At 41.3% G+C, this 25,669-nt stretch overlaps 1 protein-coding gene across 2 annotated transcripts in view; it reads left to right on the top strand.

Annotated features, from left to right (window-relative positions):
• Cped1 (cadherin like and PC-esterase domain containing 1) overlaps positions 1-25,669 on the top strand; it is a 277,882-nt gene that overhangs the window by 242,755 nt on the left and 9,458 nt on the right. For both annotated transcript variants that reach the window (XM_075953492.1, XM_075953493.1), the window contains 4 exons: positions 10,299-10,519; positions 10,763-10,864; positions 11,496-11,583; positions 14,753-14,899. In XM_075953492.1, the coding sequence (XP_075809607.1) occupies positions 10,299-10,519; positions 10,763-10,864; positions 11,496-11,583; positions 14,753-14,899 (558 nt within the window). The remainder of the gene's footprint in view (positions 1-10,298; positions 10,520-10,762; positions 10,865-11,495; positions 11,584-14,752; positions 14,900-25,669) is intronic.

The following is a 25,669-nucleotide window of genomic DNA, read 5'->3' on the forward strand; positions in this document are numbered from 1 at the left end:
CTTATGTTCCATGTGTAAGCTCTCACATATGGGCAGGCCAATTTCAAAGGCTGATTTTTAAAGCAGCATAGTATGGAATGCATGGCAAATTTTCTGTTAGTATTTAGCTTAAGAAGAATGTGAATGGGGGCGGTCCATGGCAGGAAGATAGATGGTGTTCTTCACTTCCACAGAAGTATAACGATGTGTAAGACTGAGAACATAGCCAATCATTGAGAGGTGATCTTGGTTAAATTGTAAAGAGAGAGCAAGAAAGCAATGCTTTAGAAACTTGTCAACAATATTAACTGAGCCTTTTTTTCTGTGTAAGGAACTGTTGATCCCCCAGGCTCTAAGCTTCATAAGGGTTAGAGGTACGTTTGATTCACTACAATAGCCTCCCTGATGCATGCAGGTTGTGATCCATAACAATCGTTTAATGAATATTAGTAGGACTGTAAATCGAGCTCAATGATATGAACTTAAAATATGCAACAACCGTGGTTTTAATCCCCCATGTCATCAATCAATCAATATTTATTGAATAAATGAAACTCCTAATTATTTGTACTCACCACTCTATGAGGCAGATATTAAAAATGTTGTCTACTTTAGAAAATTAATATTTTCAGTGATGGGGTTCAGTGGTAAAATTTGTGAGCCACCGTGACTGTGTCTGTTTGCACCAATTTGGTCCATGTATCCTCCACTTCTCAGAACTAAAGCAGTATAGCAGGAACAATCACACTTGTCACACCAGACAGCCCTTTACCCAGAATTTCATTCTAACCTCAGAATCCAGAGGACTGGGCACAATTCCAAGAAGATGTCGCAGGCTGTTGTCCTGAAAAGCAATAAATGCAAATACACTGCAGAATGGCATGGCTTTTTCTTAGGCTCATTTCCTTCGTTGGTAAAAAGATAAAGAGCCCATAATATTGTATCTACTGATTATGAAGCTGGTTCTTAGCAACTCTGTAAGGCATCATGCAAAGGGGACATTTTCTTTCCTGTTATTAAGAAAGATACGTTGTCCTAACACCTGAGAACCAAAGTGTATGGACAGGTGATGGGCGTGAGCAGAAGTCCACAGGATGCACAGGGCTGTGCACAGGGCTGTGCACAGGGCTGTGCACAGGGCTGACCATAGTGCCTCTCTCAGTCTTGGGTTGTGCTGATCAGCACACTCAGGGACTCGCATTTGCCCCCACACTGGCATTGCTCACAGACTCTAGTTTCCTCACCAGAATGCTGATTTAGTTTATATACAACATTGAGTGTTCTCCATTTCACAGGATATGAGTGCCAGGGAGACCAAGGTTGTTCTATTTCAAACTGCAACATTGAGAGACAAAGCCAATATAAACCACATATCAAGCAATCCCATCAGAATAAAAACCAATGCATACATACAAACCTGCTTATGTCCATGGAAAAATTCTGAATGTAAGAAACAGGTGAGAGTGAAAGACAGGATATGGTGAAGACAACTTAACTCTACTGACTAGAAATCGGATATCAACCTCTGGCTTCTACACATATATACATGTGCACATATATGTATATTTTACACGTATATACATGTGCACACACACCAAACACATCCGCACTTACACTACATACATGCAAAGTAGGAAAAAATAATATTTTATTTTTTTTATAATATATGAAATTCTAACTGTTTGCCTCTCTTCCTAACATATCAAATAGTCAAGGTTATAGCAATGCTAAATATTATGTTACCAATGCTATTCAGACAATAACTTCACATATGGATAAGGACAGAAGGTAGACATGAAAGGGGATGATCCTCAGAATGGCATTCAGGAAATGTGAGCCTGGCTCTGATTCCACCTGATGAAAGTGGGTCGTATTCATCAAGCGCTATCTATTAATTCTGCTGCCTGCCTGAGAAATATTGAACTGTCCATTCTGCCTGAAAGATCATTTGCAAAGGTCAGACTGTGTGACGTCACACCGTTCACTCATTCATCTAATGTTTGCCGAGCTACGAATCTGCCCCAGCAGAATACAACCTGATCCCTGAAAGAGCTGGATTTCAAGGGGGAGGACCATGAAGAGAAGTGTTCAATGGGATGAAACATGATCACTGCAACAGCAGGGAGAAGCCCAGAGGCAGGCACCAGATCCAGACTGGGATGGTCTGGCAAGGTTGCCAGAGAAGAGGCAGATAGGAAGAAAATGTTTATATTTGAGGCCCTCTAGCTGTCTGTTAGTTTGAAGTAGCTCAGTTGTGTTGGAAACACAATGAGGCGTATCCATTTTTCCCCAAGAGCATCTGCTGTGAGATCCCTGTGGTCCAAACCCGGAGGTCTCTTGCTTCCCTCCTGCTGAAGGCATGCTGACAATGAGGCAGGACTGTGCAGGTGAGGACAGAGATGTGCTGGTGCCCATGCTTGCGTGTGCTTCAGTTACCTGCAGTGTATATCACGTGCAAGTGAGACCTCACTAAAGAGCGTCCCTTGTGCTCTTACCAACCTGAAGACCGTTAATTCATATGAAAACCTCAAATCCTCAACGATGGAAATCCACAATTTTAATTATTGCTTTGAGGAGGAGTTTGAGCACTAGGGGGACAGGATCAGGTGGATCTTTGTGAGTTCAGGGCCAGTCTGGTCTACAAGAGCTCGTTCCAGGACAGGCTCCAAAGCTGGAGAGAAACCTGGTCTGGGGAGTGGGGGTGGAACACACTCTATTACAAGAAAAGCAGACGTCTGAGTCCTAATTCTGGCAAGCCTCAGTTTTGGGGGACATGTTACATTGAGCTTTCTTTCTCCAGTGAATCAGATATAATGGTAACAGGATTTGAGTAGACCCCTGCGAATTATCGGATAATTAGAGCCTCAAGAAACATGGAGTTTCCCGTAGGTTCTCCAAGTAGCTTCATCAAATCTCCTTGTGTTACTACGATTTCCCTACTGTTCACACTAGTGAATGCCAAGACCATACTTGGAAAAGCAAGCCTACCTGGAGGGAAGGAACAAGACACAAATCAGTTGAGATTTGAAAAGCAGCTCATCTCACTAGAAACAGCTTTGACCAGGAGACTCGCTCAGTGGCAAACGAGCAGAGCTGGACCTCCTACACCTCATACCTTGCTCATTAGAGCCAGGCCCTCTACACCTCAAAGTTTGGCCATTTTCCTTTATTTCAGTAATGTTGAGTAGAAAAAGCACAGAATGACCTCTCAAGGGGAGAGGGGACAAGAGGCAAAACATGTTAAAAATCCATTTCTGTACAAATTTGTGTATACAGAGGATGTCGTGGGTAAGTGGGGGACACCTATTAAACTTGACTTTAAACTAATTTTAGCCAAGTGGTTATTTCATCTGGGTTTGTGTATGCTTGTTTTGGGATGTGTCTTAATAATTATGTTGAATCAAAGTAAACCCAATTGAAGAAACTAGGATGTTAATCATAATTCGATTTCTCTAAGTGAATCCTTGCCTCTCCGTAAACTCTGAGTAGAACTTTAACAAGCGTGGATCAGCAGACCTCTGTGCTCACCATGTGAAGCAGTTTAGAAGGATGACGAATTTACAGGTGGAGAAAAGGAAGCAACAAATGAGTTAAACAAACCTTGGTTTGATTATCAGTTGAAAACATCTCAAAGTTCAAACCAGTAGGAAAATGTCTGAAAGAAAAATGCAATTCAGAGAAAGAAGCAGATGTCGCAGGCATAGCTACTAGGTGGGAAGGACTAATGAGTGTGTCAAGGTTTAGAACGATAAGGAAGAGTGTACCAATTGTTTATCCAACACCAAATGGTCACTTTGCAAACATCATATATATATATATATATATATATATATATATATATGTGCACATACATAGAATATATATTCTATATATGCACTTACTTCTACATATATATGTATGCATATACACACATAGAATATATTCTATATATGCACATACATACACGTATACATATATATGTGTATATGTGTTACAGCAATTAAAGAAAAAAGGCCATGAAATTGAAAGGAGGTACTCTGGGGCAGTTTGGAAGAAGGAACGAGAAAGAGGACATGGTATAATTATATTAAAATCTCAATAAAAAAATTATAATAAAAAGAAAGGGAAACAGAAAAATCAGTATTGAAAGAGAATTCTTAACCATGGCTGTTGAACAGAAAAGACCTTTAATGTTAGCTGTCCCTCCCCATTTTCCCCCTTTGCCCTCCCCTCGCATTTTTCTCCCCACTTAATCTACCTATTCCAGCTTCCCCTCCCTCTCTTTACAGCATTATACTCTAGTTCCTCACCTTGGAAAATCCCCTCGTCTCTTTCTATCTACCTAACCTCTGTGATTATAGAGATCAATTTCATTGTTCTTAACAGCTGAATAATTTACCACTATGGACACGTACCCCATTTTCATTATCCATTTGTTGGTTGATGGACATCTATGTCGTTTTCAATTTCTATTTTCTATGAATGCAACAGCTATGGCCATGAATGAATAATATCACTGCAGCAAGAAGCAGAGTCCTTTGTGTTTCTGCCCAAGGGTGGTGTAACAGGATCTTGTGGTGGACTGACCGTCAGGTTTGTGAGGAACCTCCCTTCGCACCGACTTCCATAGTAGCTTCTCCAATTTGTGCTCCCACCAGCAAAAGAGCTCCCCTGACCTGCATGCTCATCCTCACAAGCATGTGATTTTGTTTTATTTATCTTCACCATTCTGACTTGTGTAGATGAAATCTCACAGTGCTTTTAATTTGCACTTCCCCAATGGCTAAGGTTATTGAAAGATTTTTATTTTGTGTTTCTCAGCCATCTGGGCTTCAGTTTGTGAAAACCAGTTTTGTTTGATACACCAATTTTAACTGAGTTTTTGTTTTCCTTCTGTTCAGTTTTTGGTTTTGGGTTTTGTTGTTGTTTTTCTTTAAATATTCTAGACACTAACTCTCTAGCAGGCATCTAATTGGTAAAGATCCCCCCCCCCCATTCTGTAGGCTTCCATGTTGCTCGGGTGATAATGTACAGAAGCTTTTACTGTACAGAAGCTTTTTAGCTTGAGGAGTTCCAATTTATTAACTGTACTTACTACCTGAGTTATCAGTGTCTTGTCCAGAAACTCCTCCTGTACCAGTCCATCTAAGTCTATTCCCTACGCTCTCTTCTATTAGGTTTAAGAGTGTCTGGTCTTATATTATTGAAGTCCTTGATCCTTTCAGAGTTGATTTTTGTGAAGGGTAATAGATATGGATCTATTTTCATACATTTTTCTTCTACATGCTGATGTCCAGTTTGATCAGCACTATTCACTGAAGATGCTATTCTTTCTACAGTGCATATTTTGTTTTCTTTGTCAAAGTATCAGCTGTCTTTAGGTATGGAATTATGACTGGGTCTTTAATTCTATTCCATTGGTAAACAGTAAGTTTTTCAATAGTGTTTTAGAGTTATGTAGGATCTTGGACAATAAGGTACTTAAAATTTTGAAGTGTGACTGACTTATAATATTTCTTGAATAACACATGAGCCCCATGAAGATTACACAATTCATTGTTGCTTGTCAGTCTTAATAATTGAGGTAAACAAAAAGACATGAGTTGTTTCTCTTCATTATCCCCAGTTAAAAGTGACTTATGCATGATGCCTTCCTCCAGCAACAGGCCCAACGAAATGACAGTAGAGTCAAACCATTTCATCCAAGGAAAACGTGACAAATCCACCTGCCATTACACAGTTGTTTGTTTTTCTTTTCCTGCCAATTTTGTGTGATTAAGAGTGGGTTGCTTAAAATACATTTATTTTTACCCCATCACCAATTTGGCTGTGTATGGCCAATATAATTAAGATGCATAATTGAACAACATTCATTTGTTATAATCATATCAAGATTCATGGAGAAATGTTTTGTTGAGCGAGATTTTCATCATGACCTAACTCTCATTAGCCATCTCTCTGGTCTCCACTGCATATGACCAGCTTAGCTGCCCCTTGCCTCATTAACAGATGTGGGGACGTCACGAGAACCCTACTTCTCAACCTTGAGGCTCCACAGATTTACAGCGGGGCTGGGTAATCAAAAAACAACACAGCATTAGGGCTGGAGAGATGTCTAAGTCATTAAAGGCTGGATCACGACCGAAACAACGGTTTTCATTCATCTATTTGACCAATGTGAACGTACTTTTGTGCCCAACAGAAATGTTCAAGTCACTGCAGGCTTAAAAATATATAAAAAAGAATGGGGATGGAGAGATTGCTCGGTGGTTAAGAGCACTGGCTGCTCTTCCAGAGGATCCAGGTTTAGTTCCCAGCACTCACATGGCAGCTCACAACTATTTATATCTCCAGTTCCAGGGATCTGGCACCCTCACACAGTCAAAACACCAATACACATAAAGTAAAAACAAATAATTTATAAAGATTTTTAAAAGAGTATAACAAAGGAATAAAGGCCTACTTTCCCGGTACTTAATAATAGATAAAGCGGTTTGTTTAATAGATCCCCATAAGGTCATAGAGTTTTTAAATTCTTTTTAATAGTGGGGGGTAGGGGCTAGTTACTTTAGCATTGTATTGCCCAAGTTGATTATTGCTGTAAGTGCTTACCTGACATTAGTGTTTAATGATCACATTTTTTTTCATCTTTGACTACTACACCAACCAGTAGCTTTGCATACCAGTGTAGGGCAATAGTTTTCATAAGAGACAATTTGTCAGCTCAATAGACAGCCACAGATATTTGTTAGGATGATTTAAGCCTTCTGAAACAGAAGCTGTCCTGCAAAATAAATCATTTATTTCCTTTAATAATTCAACAAAACTGAATTATGTAAAGCACATAAAGATTGAGTGTGAATCACATGACTGAAAAACCATGTGATAGATGATACTGTTTAACTGTGCTTTGTGCACCGAGTGAGTTGACATTTTGAAGATAGGTATATGTCCTTACTAAGAACACCAGCTTACTTCCGGCTAAGCTTTTTCACCAACACAACAACCTTAAAATCATGGCTGGATATTTTAGTTAGATTCTTATCGTTTCTGCCTTTCATAAATGAAAACACTTGGATAAATTAGCCTGAAGATTAAGATTCTTCTCAGGCCTGTGTCTTGACAGCTATCTAGGGCCTACATTAAAGAATAATATCTTGCTTGCTAGTGATGGAGCAGGCCCTGTCTACCAGTCTGTATATGGCTCTCCTATCCACTATGGAGCCTTGGTGCCCTGGCGGGAGTGCTCAGAGTGGGGCGGGGTGTCATGGCTTAGGTCCTCCAGCCAGAGCTTTGCTTTTCAGGCTTGCAGCACACTGTGGTAGCTGGCTTGATGGGGATGAAGAAAGCCTGCTGCGGCTTTGAAACTTCTAACTTCTACCATGTTTATCTGTGTGCTAATGAGTTTCAATGTGCACTGGAAACAAACAGACAAACAAAAACTGCTGCCCCCCATCTTTCTCATACTTTGATGCCAACATTCATTCTTATTACACTCTCATTGCCAATAATAAGTACCTGACATCTCACCTAAGCCTTCTGGTGCTGTTATTTCCTCCATTTTACACATATGGAAATGAACCCTATTTAGTTACAATATTATCTAGTTAGTAAAGAACACTGCCTTGGAATTTTGAAACAAGGCTAATTTGGTTCTGATGTGCTTTGGTTGGCTTTAGGTATAACCCCATGGAAAGACTGAAAATCTAGATGTGTGGGCACTATTCTTGTCGTAATAAGCAATTTCTTTGACTTCTCTAAACTTCCATATCTCCCTGTAGTTCACAGTAGACACACCCAGTGTTTGAAATATCTAGTACAAGGCTCACTGCCTGGGAAGGACTCACTTCGCTATGTCAATGAAAAGAAGCAATGAGAAATCTTTAGTATATTTAACTAGAATTTGAAAGGGTGGGGCAGGAGGATTGTGAGTTAGAGGCCAGTTTGGACTTTATTGAAATCCTAAAATTATATCAACAAAAGTTTCATCTTAATTATTCTTAGCTTGGTGTTCTGGGTGGACTTGTATCATCCCCATCAAATTCATGTGCTGAGCTTCTAACCCCTAGTTACTCAGTAAGTTCAGACATAGGCCATAGGAGAGGTGAATGGGATAAAATGAGGTCAGACGGGTGGTCTACCAAATCCAGTCTGATCAAAGTCTTCGCAGTCAATTAGGACACAGATGTACAGAGGAAGAGCATGGGAAGACCGAGAAGACCACCATTGACCAGCGGAAGAGTCCCTCAGAAGGAAGCAACCCTGCCTGCCCTTTGCACATGTATTTCTGGCTTCAGCAATGCACACAGATGAAATTCTGTCTGGGGTAAACAGCCCAATAAACTAACACAGGAGTACATAAGTGGTCGCTACTTCCTGAGGAGTTTTCCTCTTGAAAACTAAGAATTCTCCTTAACCACTTGCCACAAACCTGTATTCCCAGCTATTTGTGCGACTGAATCAAGAGGTTCACAAGCTCAAGACCTGTCTAGGCTGCAGAGCAAGTTCAAGGACAATCTGGGCAACTTAGAAACTGTTTCAAGAGGGAAGGCAACAAAAAGTCTGGAAACAGTTCAGTGACAGAATGCTTGCCTAGTGTGAGTGAGGACTAGGGTTCAATCAGTCTCTGCCACTAAAAATAAATCATCTTTAAGAATTAAAAATCTAGACTGTAAAATCAAAGGCAAACCCTGCAAGGATCAATTTGATTTATTTCACTATTTTATTGTGCTAGAATCTTATCACCCCAATGGAATTTGACCAGGCCCATTAGTGAGGGGTCTGCCATGTTCTGTTTAGCGTTCATCTTTATGATAACAACATCATATCTGAAGGCTAATTGGAGAAGCTTTCTAGGCTCCCTCATGGAGATTCTCTAGCATACTGTGAGAATTATAAGCCTTTTCAGATGCTTATTAAATTCACTGTGGATGGGGAAATGAGAAGAGATAGCAGTGCACACTGTTAGGATTCTAACGGGGGAAATATGTGCATCACTGAGAAAAAAACAAATGTCAAAGAGAAAAAAAAAACTGCAGAATGAGTTAAACCTCATCCAAAGCATTCAAGGGAATGGTCTACAGTGAAGGACCCTATTACCTTCAATTCACTAAGTTCTTTTCCTGTGTATGTTCCGCACTGTGAGGGAAAACAGAGTTCGAAATTTATCTTTCCAAATACTTCTTAGTAAGATATGGGGGAAGGACACAGATGCAAGTAGCCATGGCGTCATGTAGCCTTTGATAAAATCTGTAATGAAACTAAAACGTAATGGAATCATAGAACACAGAGTGAGTCACTGTAGCTGGGGCACCAGAGGAGGCCTTTGGTGGGAGCGTCGTTTATGTCAGTTCCGATGGTTGACAGGTGCGTTTGTACAGGGAGGGACTCTCAAGGCAGGTGGATTAATACAAGGGAAAACCAGATGTTGGAGAACACAAATCATGTTCCCCCAGAAAGCCCGAGTCTGTCCCTCTGATACGAGGCGATGCGATGAGAAGCTGGGCCTGCACTTGAAGGCAGAGAACCTGGTTTGGGTCTTGTGTTCACCATTTACTAGATTTATGACACCAGTCTTCCCAAGTCTCAAATTGCCCATCTGTGGCAATCTCCACATAACATAGACTATTAGGCAATAAAATCTCAGTAAGTATTAGCTGAACCTAAATACTTCAGAACTGACTCTGTAGGGAACGGTAAATGAACACAACGTTGAGAAGCAAATAAGATAATGTTTAATGAATCAGAATGCAAGAAAGAAGATGTAAGTGATGTGTTTGCCACAACACAACTTTGAGGCAGAGCTAGCCTGAAGCTGAGCTGTGCTGGCACGGGACAGACTTCACTGGAAAACAAATGCAAAGTGGGTTGTGAACTATTGTTCAAAAGGATCCCCGTCCCATGTTTCTTTCTTTATTAAGTAATGGCATATCTTCTATGGAGCTACTTCTGTGGGTTCTCAGTTTGTAGATCTATCGAACAAAGCCTGAAAATCCTAAGTATCTCTAGAGTTCTGCAATATTCCCTGGATCTTAACGTCAGTAAGTCTTGTTTACCTGCTTAGATGAATATAAGGAAAGGGATGGATATAAAAGAGAGAGAAAGAATGAAAATAAAATGAAGAGGAAGTTCCACACACTAATCAGTGGAACAGGAGATGATATCATTGCTAACAATATGAAAGAAACAAAAGAACAGTTTGGGGGAGATTACGGTGGAGAAGATTAAGGATGTTTCTAAAGGTTGAAAGGCTATCCTTCACTTAGATGTGTGGTCTTATGTGCACTGTAGTATGTACCAGGTAAACACACGACTTGACAACAAACATGTTTTCTCTACAGATTCTTTTCATTGGCGATTCCACCAACAGAGGAATGATGTACTATCTTATTGAGAGACTGAACGAAACCCTGCAGGAGTGGCAGAAGGTGCATGGCACTAAACTGTATCCCGGTGTCAACGGGGGGAAGACTTTGATCAGCTACTCCTACTACCCTCAGTTCTGGATAAACCCTTCACTGAGACCAACATTTGAGAAAGCGCTTGAGCATCTCTTGCAAAGGTACAATAGCGCTACTATGCATGGCAAAATGCCATCATTGTGTAGTCGTAATTGCGCGCTGTATATCAAATGTGCTGAAAAGCTTAGATATCCGCTAATGTGGCCGCAAACGAGCTGCAAATGACAAGGAAGCCTTGTGATCAGGAAGCCAGGCATGGTTCGTTGAAATGTAAGGCAATCCGGTTAAAATATTTACCATCTGTTCTAAAGCAACACGTGTTGTTTTTTCTTTCTGGATTTCAGATCACATCCCCTAGAGAATACTGACCGGACAGTATTGGTTGTTGGTGGTGTTCAGTGGCTCAATTCCAATCACCTGCAAATTATTCACAAGGTTTTAAAGAGGTAACTGTAGCCACCGTCATCCATGTCTTCTTCTTTTCTTTGAAAGTACCGTGTATTTAACCAAACCTCATCCAGGGCTTATTTAGAGGGCAGATGTAGAACTGATAATTAGAAATTTAAAGGCAAATCTTATATTTCAAAATAATTTTATATTCAATCAGGGATGCTTAGCATCCTAATTTAAAATTACTCCAGATCAAAACCTATGTACTAGTCAGGTGTGGTAGTACATACCTGTAATTCAAATGTTTAGGAGGGTAGTGAATTCATATTCAGCAGTGACTATAAACTAACCCCTTGTCTCAGAACAAACATATGCATATATTGAAAGTAATAAGAACAATGCCTAATATGGTCTCATTGTTATATAAGTGACTCAGATGAAACAAAGTGATTAATATATTTAAGACATTATTATTTATCCTTATTATTGAATAACGTCTATTAACACGCAAAATTCTATCTACAGAAAGTCTTAATATATGACAAGTAAATACAATAGGAGTTTCATCCTATATGCAAATGATCACATTATAAATTGATTCTACCATATATATTTTTTTTATAAATAACGAATGCATAGAAAGGCAACTGAAGTTTTTTACTTTAAAGTTGTGATCATTTCCTTCAGGGAAAACTTGCTCAATATCCTAGTGGTCATCAAAACTCTGGGGATTGGATTTCATCTGCCAGTGGACGGAGTGCATTTCCTAACCCAGGTAAGCCATTTCTCCCAGGCTGCATGAACTGATGAATCCCTGATAGGCAATGCGGAAGGCCAAGAGGCCTTCTACCATACTCGCCAGCCTTCATACAAATAAAAATTGTATGCTTAGGAAATACGATTACAAATATATCCTAACAGTTCCTGCAGACCCGGAGACCATAGTTCATTCATGTGCTATAAATAATGCACCGAGTTCAAGGGGAAAAAAAATAAACAGCTATGGGAAATAGCACTAGACTCACAGACAAGAGAACTTGTGTGTTCACCTTTGGCGTTTATAATAAGAGACTTCTCTTCAGATCCACGCAGAAACCACAAATGAAATTGTCAATATCAGTGAATCTTTTGGGAAACAGTATCTGATGATCCATGTATATGAGTGATATAATTGTTTTTAAATCAGTTGGATATCCACAAATGAAAGGTATTAGATGCCTCTGGTCACGTTTTTTTTTGTTTGTTTGTTTGCTTGCTTTTTTAGAGACAGGTTTTCTCTGTGTAGCTTTGGAGCCTGTCCTGGAACTTGCTCTGTAGACCAAGCTAGCCTCGAACTCACAGAGATCCTCCTGCCTCTGCCTCCTGAATGTTGGGATTAAAGGTTGTGCACCACCACTACCCTACACTGGCCAGTCCTTAAAGACAGTAAATTTGTCTCACCACTAAGTATGAAAATTAGAACAGAAAATAACGACACCTGTAGGTTAGAGAACCTTACTCCAGCACAGAGACTAGCCAAGTTGATACGCAAGTGCAGAATCGTGATTCAGGGCAGACTGTCCACTTAATATGTAACGAGGTTAAGATTGCCTTTCATTGCCCGGGCAGTAGTGGCACCCCATGCCTTTAGTTCCAGCACTCGGGGAGACAGAGGCAGGCAGATCTTTGTGAGTTCAAGGCCATCCTGGTCTACAAGAGCTAGTTCTGGGACAGTTAAGGCTGTTTCACAGAGAACAAAAGAAACAAACAAACGAAAACATTGCCTTTTGTCTCTGTACGGAGACGCTCTAGCTTCTTCAAGCAGGGAGTGGGATTCCCCCACCCCCTTTACTGGAAACTTCGCCTTCCTGAATGCCAATTATCTACAACACAGAAGAGCTGTGTTCAAAACTCCAAATTCATCACAGTGAGGCCGCCTTAGCTTTGGTTAACTTAAAGTAAGTTGGGACATCAACCTCTAGGGAACAGAAAGATTTAGGACAAGTGGGAATCGGAGGTGGGGGGGGCTTGATAGTTTTTGCTGTGAATTAGGAGCTTGAATCATTTTAGTGTCTTTCAAATGCTTCCAGTCAGGGCTGAGATTCATTCCTGAGACTCGGGAGCACCACATATTGCTGTTCTTACAGAGCTCCTCACAGCATCCGATACTTGTGACCCTCGCTTACATCTAGGTTGTTAGCTTCCCAGCATTTGTCTCCTGCATTTGCTGTATTCTAGATCCTGTGTTAAGATTTCACCTGCCCCAGATCTGTGGTATAGCTCATCAGTCTTTATAAATGAAGTGAGGACAAAAGGTGGGGAAAAGAGAGGCAAAGAATAGAAAGGGGAAAGCGACCACAGCAAGGGAAGACAGCGCATTGTTCACGCTCATAGCTGTCCAAGAGGGGCCTTTGACCTCCTTTGTAGACACATCCCTTCTCACCAGGGCATGGATATATATGTAAATAAGGGCAGGGTTGTACACACACACACACACACACACACATACACCACATGCGTGCGTGCATGCGCCATGCATGCCATTCTCTCAGTGACTCCTAAACCTTTAGATCAATGTTTCCCCTTCATGGATCATATTCTCGCCCACCTCCTCACCTTGCTAACTTCCTCAGACCCATCAAGTATTAACTTAAGTGTCATTTTTTTTGGGACTGCCTCGTTAAGAGGTCTTTCTAGTCACTGACTTTATCTTAAAGAAAACACTCTTCTTCGGGTGCATGTAAGCCTAGCAGAGACAACAGAAATAAAAATGACGTGTACCACTTCTTTTATCATGCTTTTGGCTTAGCAAATGAAAGCAATTGTTTGCCTTTTTCTAATGAAGAAACCATCAGACATTCCTATTACCTTTTATAAATGGGGAAGGGAGAGTGATTCCTTCCTTGTGTTAGCTGGGTCTTCTAAGATCCTCTTCACAAAAGGCTTGACGGAATGAGAGGATGTGCGGAGGAAATGCATTGAAATGGTAAAAAGGAAGCAAGCGTTAAGAGCAGGCTGGAAGCGTTCGCAATGCAGTCCGATGAATGTCATTCGGTTTTTACCACTCATCTACTGAGTGGCCAATGTCCTGATGGTCATGTTTGACACAGCCTCTGATGGGAAAGGAGAGCAGGCAGGCTGCACTGGGGAGGGGGAGGCTCGGATTGCAGGCTGCTTTGAGAAACTTAACCAGGCCATGGGGAGATCTTGGAGACAGAACAATTGGTGATGCTGTCCCTCCCTGACAGAGTGAACCTGAGCTAGAACTCAGCTAGCTTCAGTCATTGCCAGCAACACAGCAGGCAAGGTGGGAGGAATATGATCCAAAGAGGAAACACATGGAATCCCCGCCCAATTTTGCCGCTTTCCTCAACGCATACTCTTCCTCCATGTCCAAGTTTTGAGTAAACCTCACTCAGAACTATTCTGGAATCTTCTGTGCCATGGTCCACTTGCTCCCCTTCTCCTGGCAGTTATTCCTTCTGGCATATTTTTCCCTACTAAAGGACTTACTAACTATGGATATACCCACTTCTCCATTCAGAGTGCTGAGTTTTCCAAGCACAGATCACACACTATGTACCCTTCCATTCTGTCCCTTAGCAAGAGGCTAAGCAAAACTCAGGGGCCAGTTAATATTCAAGGGTCTTAATTAAATAAAAACCCAGAAAATGGAGGTCTACTTTGCGGTAGGTAAAACACCACCTTTCAATTTGAGAATTTTAAATACATTTACAAGCAATAAACATAATTGTTTTCAGGTAAGGAAGACATTCTTTTATTTTTGTGTCATATACACATAAGAAAAAGGGCATGTTTTATTTTTAAAAATTGATATGAAATGTATCTCTCAATATAACCAATCTCGGTAAAAGAAGGTGAAATTTATATAATGTCTGAGTTACTAAATCACAAAATAATTCTTTGTTAATCAAAATCCTATGTCTCTTTGCTTGACAATACAGAATGAAGTACGAAACTTATATAAAGAAAACCAGAACATTCTGGAAGCTGCCAAAAACTACGGCTATGAAGTAGTAGACACATTCACTATCACGATGGGACGACACAAGGAATTCCTGCAGGGCAATTGTGGATGCCATTTCCATGAGGTATTTGTAACGGAGTTTAGAGTTTTGTAGTTTGGGGTTGCTGGGTTTAGTTTTGTTGTTTTGATCTTATACCTTTAATGTATTTTACATGAGAGAAAAAAAAAACGTCAAAAGGAAAAAAATATGTCAAAAGTTGCTATGACTATCCGCTTTGTGAAATGAAGCGCTAGACGTTAGTGTTCAGACATGGTAAACCCAGAATCTTGAATGGATGCAGCCAGAAAGACGTGGAAGTTTGAAGAGGGCTGGCTTCTCCAACAGACTTCACGTGTCCTTTCCACCAGAAACCACACTGAGTTTATTAAGATCGCCTTCAGAAACATCAGGGAAAGGTTAGTCACAGGAAGTTGTGGTTCGAAGGTATCTACATCGCTGAAAAGTTCACCCCGGGGCGATAAACCACAGAAGCAGCGTTCCCAGAGTCCCTTGCTCAAGGGACTGGAAGCTCTACCAGAGTTCCCTCTTCCCAGCAGTTGTCACTGCTGAATATAACCTCCCGGACTGGGGCTTGAGAACCCGGAGGCTTCCTTGTGTTAGCCACGTCTCCCACCTGCCTCTAGGAGGAAATGCTTCACCACCATGAAAACAGGAGCTCCCTCGTCAACCCTCCGTGGATGCGTGCTGCTCAGATGAAGAGTTCCCCAGTTTACCTTCCCAGTAGATCTTGATTCACTCCACTTGTGCTTTCTTGGTGTCCCCTTACAACCCAGAACACATTTAGTCAGTTGGCTAGTGAGATAGAGCTGCAGTTTGTGTCTGATCCTGTTTATTTATCTAGCTGTCTTCATCCCTCTTGGTCCCCAGCTTCTCACAGGTACCCCAAAGTCATTAAAACAGTGGTCAGTGGTGTTCTCTATGCTCTGATGAGAAATTCACATTACTTTTCTCTCTCTCTCTCTCTCTCTCTCTCTCTCTCTCTCTCTCTCTCTCTCTCGTTCTCCCTCGCTTCTTCTCAACCTCCCTCCCTCCTTCCTTTCTTCCTTTCTTTTTTTTTTTATTTTCTGCTTGTTGGGGGGGGAAACATTCAAGACAGAGTTTCTCTGTGTATCGGTGTCTGTCCTGGAACTTGCTCTGTAAAGCAGATTAGCCTCAAACTCACAGAAATCTGCCTGCCTCTGCCTCCCAAGCGCTGGGATTAAAGGCGTGCACCACCGCCACCTGGCCACATCATCTCTTTACGTGACCAGTGACAGTAACTCTCTAAGAAGTGAGAGCCAGAAGCCACGGTGGAGAGTGTCTAAGTTCTGAACAACCATCCTGAAACTTGGCCGTGTTTCAGCATAGCAGATGTTAAGTTGTAGTGTACTGTCCACTAATCTCTTCCATAAGAAATCTACCACCGTAGAGTGCTTCTTCTCGTTTAGAAAACTCCATGCTTAGAAATAGAAGCTCAGATAGTTCAGGAGAGAAAAAAAATCAAAAATGGAAAAACAAACAAACAAACAAAATACAGTGAACTATCCCAGGATCATCGTGGGTCACAAAAGCAAGCCAATTGTCACAGAAAATTGGCACTTTAAAAAACAGCATGCATTTTTTAATCTCTTTTAGAAAATGTTTACTTATTTGTGTTTATATAATATGTCTTCAATTAGTACTCTGGAGGAAGGGTGTGTGCTTCTCTCTTTCAGCATCAGGCTCCGACAGACTAAAAAGGAAATGTCTCCCAAAGGCTTGGAGCACAGTTCCAATTAAAACCAGCGGATGTCCTTCCCACATGATCATTATTACATGTGTCTGCTGTCACAATGTCAGTGGGTTTATACTAATAGTCCTGGAATTTGAAAACCACACACACACACACACAAAGAGTCTTTGAACCACTAGCACTAGAATACTGATTTAGAATTACTTCTAGCAAAAGCTATCTTTAACTTACAAGAGACGATTGAAGCATGGCATGTCAAATATTTCACGTATGAGATTATAAAATGTTCCTATAGCAACCATACACAGACGACTTTCTGTTGACTTTCTTCCTCATGTACACTGTTTTGACAGCAAACCATGTGCGTCTCCCACCAATGAAGTCAGCTGATTCCTGAGTGCCGAAATCCATGCTCAATCTCCCACAATTTCAATGCAGTTAGCTTCCAGGAGCATTTGTCATTTTCGATACAATACGGAGTTGATGAGGTCAGCTTTCCAATTGACTGTCTGCACAGGGTCTCCAAACTCAGACATTGATCGGGGCATGACCTCTCCTTATCAGCAGTTGAGCACTTGAACCTCACTCAGGCCATCTCTCATGATGACACTGACATTTTATAATATTTCTAAGGTTTCACATAGCAAAATATTAACATTCTACTGATTCTCATCTTTTGCTTCATGTTTATTTTATAAGATTAGCCAAAATGAGGAATTCACCTTAAAATAATAGCAAAAAAGAAGAAATGGTAGTATTAGAACCTTAAGAATTTTAGCTCAAGAATTTTATCCTCTGGTGTTCAATTAAACTATGTCCACATACACTCAAGAATACTTGCAAGGAGTTGGTATAATCATTTCAGTGAGACCTTGACAACTCATCGCTCTGTGGTCAGGATTCTACTGCAGACACAGCAAGCCTGCTTCCTGGGAACTTGTCACAGGTGAAACTGCAGTTTAGAAAGCCTCTTCGCTCTGTCAAAAGATCGAAAGAGAACAGGCTGTCACTGTGAATCTAGAAGCTGTCTCCAAACGGTGCGCATGCATCTTGCCAAAAACTCCTCCCTGATTAGCAAAGCAGGTGTTTCTTTTGATGGGTGGAAATGGAACCTTATTTTCCCCATGTTTATTCAGGACAACAAACTGGATCCTGGGCACTCTTACCCAACAGAGGTTTCTGACGGTGTCTGTCACTGTGTGGCAAACATCTACTGTGAGAGAAGCAGAGACCTGGAAACTATTTGGTAATATCAGCCCAAATCTAGCTACAGAAAGGGCAAAGCCACAAGAGTCGCTGGGTGGTTTCTAATCAGCCCATTCAGCTGTGCAGGCCTTAGGTAATAGCAGGCTTTAATGTCTGGCAAATGTGACTGTAATTTTTGACTCCAGCGACAGAGAGCATATGGCGTTAAGACCCAACAGGTTGCCTTGGTATGCAGACATGGAAAGAAAAGAGGAAGGAGGTTCAGTTCTCTGTTAGGGATGGTTTTTCCACGATTCTTTAGTCTCAGTATTTGAGCTAATTAAATAAACAACATGGTGGAGCTTAGAAATCATGTTTTTCTCTTACTCCTTTACATTTCAAAAATTCAGTGTCTGAACACTACAAGGCCTGAAAACAAATAAAATACCTTTGGACTGAAGATGTAGCTCAGCGATAGGACCATTGGCACTTGCCTAGTGTGTATGAATCCCTAGCTTCAATCCCCAGCACCAAACACACACACACATATACACGCATGCACACATTCACATATATACAAACACAAATACAAACATACACACACGTAAACACAACATATACACACACAACATACACACATACAATCCTTAACTTCATCAGTCTAAAACTGAAAGAAAAAAAGAACAAAGTGAATATATAACTGAAAATCTCAGAATTCAACTATTAGCATGGATTTGCTTTTTGTAACTTCTAAAACTTTTAAAAACTAAACATAATTGCATCATTTCTTCATCCCTCCCCTCTTTCCCACCCTTCTCCTTCCTACATTCCCCCTCATTCACTTTCAAATTCACAGCTCCCACACCCCCAATTAGTATTATCATGTATACACAAATGCATACATATATAAATGCAGCCTGTTGAGTCTGTTTAGAGTTTTTTGTATATTCATGACTCCAGGGATGACTACATGATTATTAGAAGAACGATTAGGGGCTCATCCCTAGGAAACACTAATTCTCTCTCTCTCTCTCTCTCTCTCTCTCTCTCTCTCTCTCTCTCTCTCTCTCTCTCTCTCTCTCCAGTCATTAGCTGCCTATAGCTCTTTGTCTAGGGATGGACCCTCTGAGATTTTCTCCCTCCTCTTTAGCATGCCCCTTGGTGGTGTTGTCACCATCCAGGTCTTCTTTAAATAGCCATGTTGTTGAGGTATACATTCTGTCATTTCTCAGAGACACAATCACATACTTGGCTTCTTGGTCCTCTGGCCCCACTTCCATAATCTTCCCTGAGGCTTAGGTGTGGGGTTATGCTGTAAATGTATCCATTTGGGCTGGATGCCCCATGATTCACTGTTCTCTGCCTTTTGACCATTGAGACTTTCTGTGATGAGAAAGGGAATCTTCCCGTCTGCTGCTAAGAGAAGTTTCTTTGATGCATGATGGGAGTTAAACTTACCTGTGAGTACAAGAAAGAGTATTTAGGCTGGCTTCTTAAGGTCGCTGTTGTAAGTTCTCCTCTGAGATCAATAGCTTCACTGTCCCTGGGTAATTGGCTAACTTTCCAGTAACATGCACGATTTCACTCCTGTGGGCCTTAAGTCCAATCAGACAGGTGTTGGTTACCACCTAGATATCAGTGCCATTATTGCACCTTTATGGCTATCTTACCAAAGCATGAGTTTTTGTAATAAATAACTATGGCAGATTTCTTAGAAAATGTTTTTAAGCACTCTAAAACCTCTACTACTGTTGGGAAATCAGCTAGACTGCAAGAAGTACCTAAAAAGCCATACGTCCCCAAGGCCAGACTCAAATCCCCTTTAACTTTTGTTCTCACTAATATGCCCTGTATTTCCACATACAAACTGAATCTTTCTGCTTATCCTTCCTTACCAGCTAGCAGCCCAATCAAGCCAGTTACTGAGCCCTGTTTACACTTGAAGACTCTCCTAAGCCTTTTCCCTGCATCCTGTTCCAAATATATCAGCCTTGTTTATTCTTTCATGCAATCATCCAGCATTTGTTTAGTGGGTCCACTTCTTGAGCTAAACAGTAGAAAGTAAAAACAAATAAGGCACATTTGTTCCCTGGCCTGAAGATATGGCTAAGACATAAGTTATAAAAACCTGTATGACACAGTATGTGGAGTAGCATGTTAGAGATACACAGAAGCTATGGTGGTGTTATATATATATATATATGAGGTGTAGGATGTGATCTAAAAATTGGGTGAACTTCCCCTTTAAAAAAAATAAAGAAACCACAGTTGGATTGTGGAGGAAAACTAGCCCTGGCCAAGGTCCAGGGATGAAGGCCATTCTGATTCTATGGAACAATGAGCCATTCTGAAATGACCCGCTGCTCTCATAAAACCACAAGCAATTCTGGGTTTTGATGGATTTTGTAGAGCATCACTAAGAAAGGGGAACTGGGAAAAAAGTAATCAAGGACCAAATCATGGTGAAAGCTTAACATTCAATCCTGTAGGTGGCACTGAAATTCTTACAGGGAAGAATGAGGTGGTAATGTCTTTGCCTGAACAAGTTGGAACCCAAGACCTGAGAGTTGTTTCTAAAATACTCGCTGTTCTTGCAGAGAACCCAGGCATGGTTCCCAGGTCCCACCTGATAGCTCACAGGTGCCTGCAACTCCAATGCCAGGGTATCTGATGCCCTCTCTAACTAGAAAATTGCACCCATGTGTTGCATATACATGCATTCAGGGAAACACTCAGGAACATAAAACAAAAATGAATAACATCTACTTCTAAAAGGTAGGACATATAACCAAATGAAGAGAGAAGTAAGCCAAGAGCGTAAGGTAATTTTTCCAGAAATCCTAGGAGAGATGATAAAGGCCTACTACAAAGAGGGCAGATGCAACAAGCCTAAAAGAGAAGTGGACAAACACAAGCTCTATTTAAAGAGCTTAATCTGTAGGTTTTATCTGTGGAATGAAGGAGTGGGAAGAATCAAAGGGGATTCCTAACTTGCATGACTGATTAAAGAGCCAAGGCAGCGAGGGAGACAAAGAAGAACTGAGAAGGCATCAGCTTAGGGAGAAGATGACTATTCAGTTTTCAACATGTTGCCTCTGCGATGCCTGTAGGACATCCAGGTGCTCTTCTGAACGGGCAGTTGGATGCACAGGTAAGAAGATCAGGGGGCAGGTTGAGACTGGAGGTAGGACTGGGAGTCATCAGTAAATAGGCAATAGTTGAAGCTATAAAAATAGATCAGGAAAAGCTTGGGGAAACGTGACAAATGCAAATTTCGAGCATGAGCTGTGTACAGTTTGTGTAGTTCTAGGAACAGTCCGACCCTGGAAAGTCAGAGTAAGGAATTCTCAGGACAGAATGTCAAATGTAGTAGACACTTCATTTCAGATAAGGACTTTGAAATCCTCAGTGTTTTGGCAGCAACAAGGTCCTATCTGACAGTGAAATGAATAATAAGATACTGGGGGCAGGAATGAGGGGGCTATCAATTGTAAAGATATACCAAAAGGGGGGAAAAGTACTTCGCGTGGCCTTTTATCTAAAGGGGGAGGGAGAAGGTTGGGTTTAGAAGAGAAAAGGAAAAGCCTTCGTCATGTCTGTTCACTCAAGAGAAATAACCAAGTTAAACATACAGAGAAGATTGAGGTTGTTGAAGCAATGCCGCCCTCCACTCACAGGAGCAAGGGGTCAAAGACACTGGGGCAAGGTGGGGGAGGTGGGTGCCTCTTCTTCCTTCTGGTTGATTTGCAGTGGATTATCTTGATGTTTCCTTTTCATAACTTCTAGTTTCCGGTAGTAGGACACTTGTTTCCTATTCCTGTATCCCGGCTCCCTGTTTAGGAAACAGTTTCTTCTGTATAAACTGACCAGGAATCATTCCATGACCTACAAGAGAGTCTCACATTTTCTACAAACAGATTAGATTAGAAAGAGGGCAGGGCCTGGTGGCAATGATTTAGATTAGAGGCCAGTATCCGGTGAGGATGGATTTAGATCAGAGGACACTACCTGCTGAGCATGGATCCATTAGCCGTGAGAGACCCCAGGCCTTTCTAAAATTATTGGATATAAAATGTTGTATTAAAGATAGTACTCTAACTTTCGAACACTCTATCCCATGACCATCTTCATCAAAGCCTTCCCTTCTCAGCTTAAGGGACTATGCAGAAGAGGAGGTGAAAAGATGGGAAGAACCAAGGGGGAGGGATGAGATCAAGGAAATAGTGTCTTCCAGACTTAACACCCTGGGACAGACACCCAGATGAGCCCACAGAGACTCTGACAGCTTGTACATTTCTCAGCCAGATGGAGTCCCGCTGCTGAGACAAGAAGGGACACGAGCCCCCACCCTTAACCCGGAAGCTATCTCCAGTTGACAACCACTTGCAAAGGAAAATTAAGTTTTCTTTTACGGTGTCTCACTCGATATATAAACCGCACTTAAGGGTAGGCCTCATGCCTGGCAGTAGACAGCCAATACAAAGCAAACTCAGTAGTGGTTCTATAGATTTTTTTTGCCACATATTGCTTTCTTTGGACATTAAAAAAAAATCTTACTGGTGCTTGTATGTTATGGTTTCTAGTTTTGTGTTTTTACACATTTTGTTTTTGTGTGTGTCATGCCTGTGAGGGTTTCTTATGCTTTGTTGCTGTTTTTAATCATTATTTTTAGCATCATTATTTGTTTTCTTTTTATTTGCCTGTTTTCCAGAAAAGAGAGAGAGAAAAGGTATGGAGTCAGATAGTTGGGGAAGAATCCTGGAGGAGATAGAGAAACCACAATCACAATACATTGTATTAATTTACAATTAAAAAAGATAGTACTCTGCCATGCATAGTCGGTGCTACCAATAAGATCCGATTCTGTCTCTTAGGAAGTATAATTAAATGAAAGACAAGCAAAGAGTGTCTTTACTCTTTTCTTTTCGGAGGCAGAGTTTCTCTGTGTAACAACAGTCCTGGCTGTTCTGTAACTTGCTTTGTAGACAAGGCTGGCCTCGAACTCACAGAGGTCTGCCTGCCTCTGCCTCCCAAGTGCTGGGATTAAAGGCATGGGCCACCACTGCCCAGCTTTTTTTTAAAGTCTTGAGACTTTTTTAATGATTTATTTATTATGTATAAAGTATTCCAGTTGCGTGTATCCCCTGAGCCAGAAGAGGGAATCAGATCTCATTTCAGATGGTTGTGAGTAACCATGTCATTGTTGAGAATTGAACTCAGGACCTCTGGAAGAACAACCAGTGCTCTTAACCTCTGAGCCATCTCTCCAACCCCCGGGTGTCTTTACTTTATGTCCAACTGGTATTATGCCTCTGTGAGGTAATTATACATCCCATGCTTTGCAATTCCAGAAACTAGAATGTTAGCGTGGCTAGGAAAGCTGACCCCTCGGCATTTCATGTTGCATGTGGTAGACCATGATGTCTAGAAGTTCACTGCTAACTTTAAAGAATCAAATCAAGATTCTGAACTGCCTGGAGTAGCATTGCCCATACTGTTTTATGTTCTGTTTTAATGAGGACAGGATCTATATTTGAAAAATGCTTTACCTAGAAGCATAATTAATAAAAACTCAGAGACAGATATTGGGGTTCAACCTGAAGACCAGAAAGCGAAGCAACCAGTCATGATTCTTACTACAGCCTCAGTCTGAAAATGGCGATTCTGTCTCCAGGGAACATCACAATGAGACTGAGACTGAGCGCTGTCTCTTCCTCTTTTAGAATCCTCTCTAGTTCTGGGATTAAGGGCGTGCACCACTACTGCCTGGTTTCTATGGCAACTAGGGTGGCTACTGGGATTAAAGGTGCATGTCATTGTGGCTACTGGGATTTAAGGTCTGTGTCATTGTGGCTGCTGGGGTTAAAGATATGTGTCCTTGCTCTATGGTCTGTAAGGCTGGCCAGTGTGGCTGTTTTTACTTTTCTGATCTGCAGGCAAGCTTTATTTATTAAAATACAAATGAAATGCCACTGCACCTCTACTTTATGGATTCTCAAATAATATAAGTATACTAAGTGATCTCAAAGCCCCTACAATAAATAAAGTTGAACTTCAACTATAAATGGTGGTGCATGCCTTTCATCTCCGCATTCTGAAGGTCGAGGCAGGAGGATGTAGATGGTGGAAAAGCAGGCATAGCAAACAGGTCTAAACATCATGCATGGTGGAAGGTGTAGAAATATTTCTCTTCTCTTTCACATGAATTCCTGTGAAAAGGCTCTAAAAACATAAAGCTATTTACCTCAACCCAAAGAACTCATATTATAAAATCTGACTTAAGAGGTAAGGGAAACTACAGCGCCAGATGGCAAGGAAACAGAGGCACCAGAAGGAACTCACGGATTGTCTAAGATTTGGTGCCAAATTCGCCAGCCACTGGGTCCTTTCTCCAGGTTTATGCAGTCAAGAACCTGCATCCATGCTCGCAGCCTCTTGCAAGTGAGCTGCAGGGTTGAAACAGGATGTACAGGTGTACTAAAGAACAATTTAAGCTCGAGACTGGAACAATAAAATAAAGGTAAAATTAATATCTGACCAACAGCGCTCTTCAACCTGTTCCCGGGCCTCCTGGAGTGCAGCAATCAGAATAAGACTGCAGAGGTCTCCTGATGAGAAATGACCAGTGTGGTCAGAGCAAATGCCTCAAGGCCAGCTGGCAGTGTAGGACATCGGTCACACAAAGTCTCTCTGAGTGACAGTTTCATGCTTTTGTTTTGCTTCTTCGTTTGTTTTGGAAACTCCCTGTGACTCAGGTTTTCTAGACCTCATTATATATTCCAGACTGGGATCACTCATGGGCATCCTCCTGTATCAGCATCCCATATACTGGAATTAGAGGCCTGAGAAGCCATTCCCAAGTTGATGCCTTATTCTTAAATATAATTTCTAAGCTCAAGAGACAGAGATGAAACAAACACCTAAGAGCCAGCTTCCAAGCAATGTGTGTAGCTAAAGTACAGTAGGAACCCGGCTTGTAATCCGTCAGGCTAAGGGAATATTTGAGCTAAGGACAGGGAATCATTGGGAAGGTGCCTGGGAGTGCAATACAGTAATCTACAGCCCTGTATAATCTAACTGCTCACGTTAAAGCACAATTTGTTCCCATAAAGCCAAAACTAAAGACCTAGAGGTGCAGTTCTCAACTCGTGGGTTTCAATTCCTTTGGGGGTTGAATGACCATTACACAGGGGTCACCTAAGACCATTGGAAACATCAGACATTTACATTTTAATTCATAATAGTAGCATAGTTACAGTTACGAAGAAGCAACAAGGTAATTTGATGGTTGGGGGTCACCACGATATGAGGAAGCATATTAAAGAGCCTCAGCATTAGCAAGGTTGAGAACCACTGAGCGCTGGATTAAGCTCTCAGAGAAAGGATTATGAAGGAGGTATTGTGGAAGACAGCAACAATGTGCTCGCTGAAAATCTGGAAAACCCCAAACAGAACAAAACCCAACCCTTACAAAATTTAATCTTGTGCCCTAATCCTCGGCATCTTTGTCTCATTCAAAACTTGGACGCTCTTGAAGCGATACAGTTTTTGAATGCGCTATAATTAAATATTGGGGGAGCGCGTGAAAGAAAGGCATTCCCCGCTATTTGCCAAAATTGTGTGATGTTCTAAAATGTAATTAAAAATTAGAAATGCCAGCTTCTGACTGTTTCGTGTTGCCTTCGTCTGATCCCATTTCTTCGGATTCTTGGGCTTCTTTTTTAGCTAGTCGGGATTTGGAGCCAGGTTAGCATGCAGAGTGACTCATAAACAGACAGGACTTCAGAAGCACACACGGGAGATGACAGAGCTTTTCCTAAGGTCATTCCCGTTCTCCAGCCTTAGAAAATGGTCACCTCGTTGCTCCTCAGACCCCATCCACAATCCTCATTCACGTTTGCGGTCAGAACACCCCTCTGATCCTGTCCAGGGAAGTT

Source organism: Microtus pennsylvanicus, chromosome 19, assembly GCF_037038515.1.
Source record: "Microtus pennsylvanicus isolate mMicPen1 chromosome 19, mMicPen1.hap1, whole genome shotgun sequence".
NCBI lineage: Eukaryota > Metazoa > Chordata > Mammalia > Rodentia > Cricetidae > Microtus > Microtus pennsylvanicus.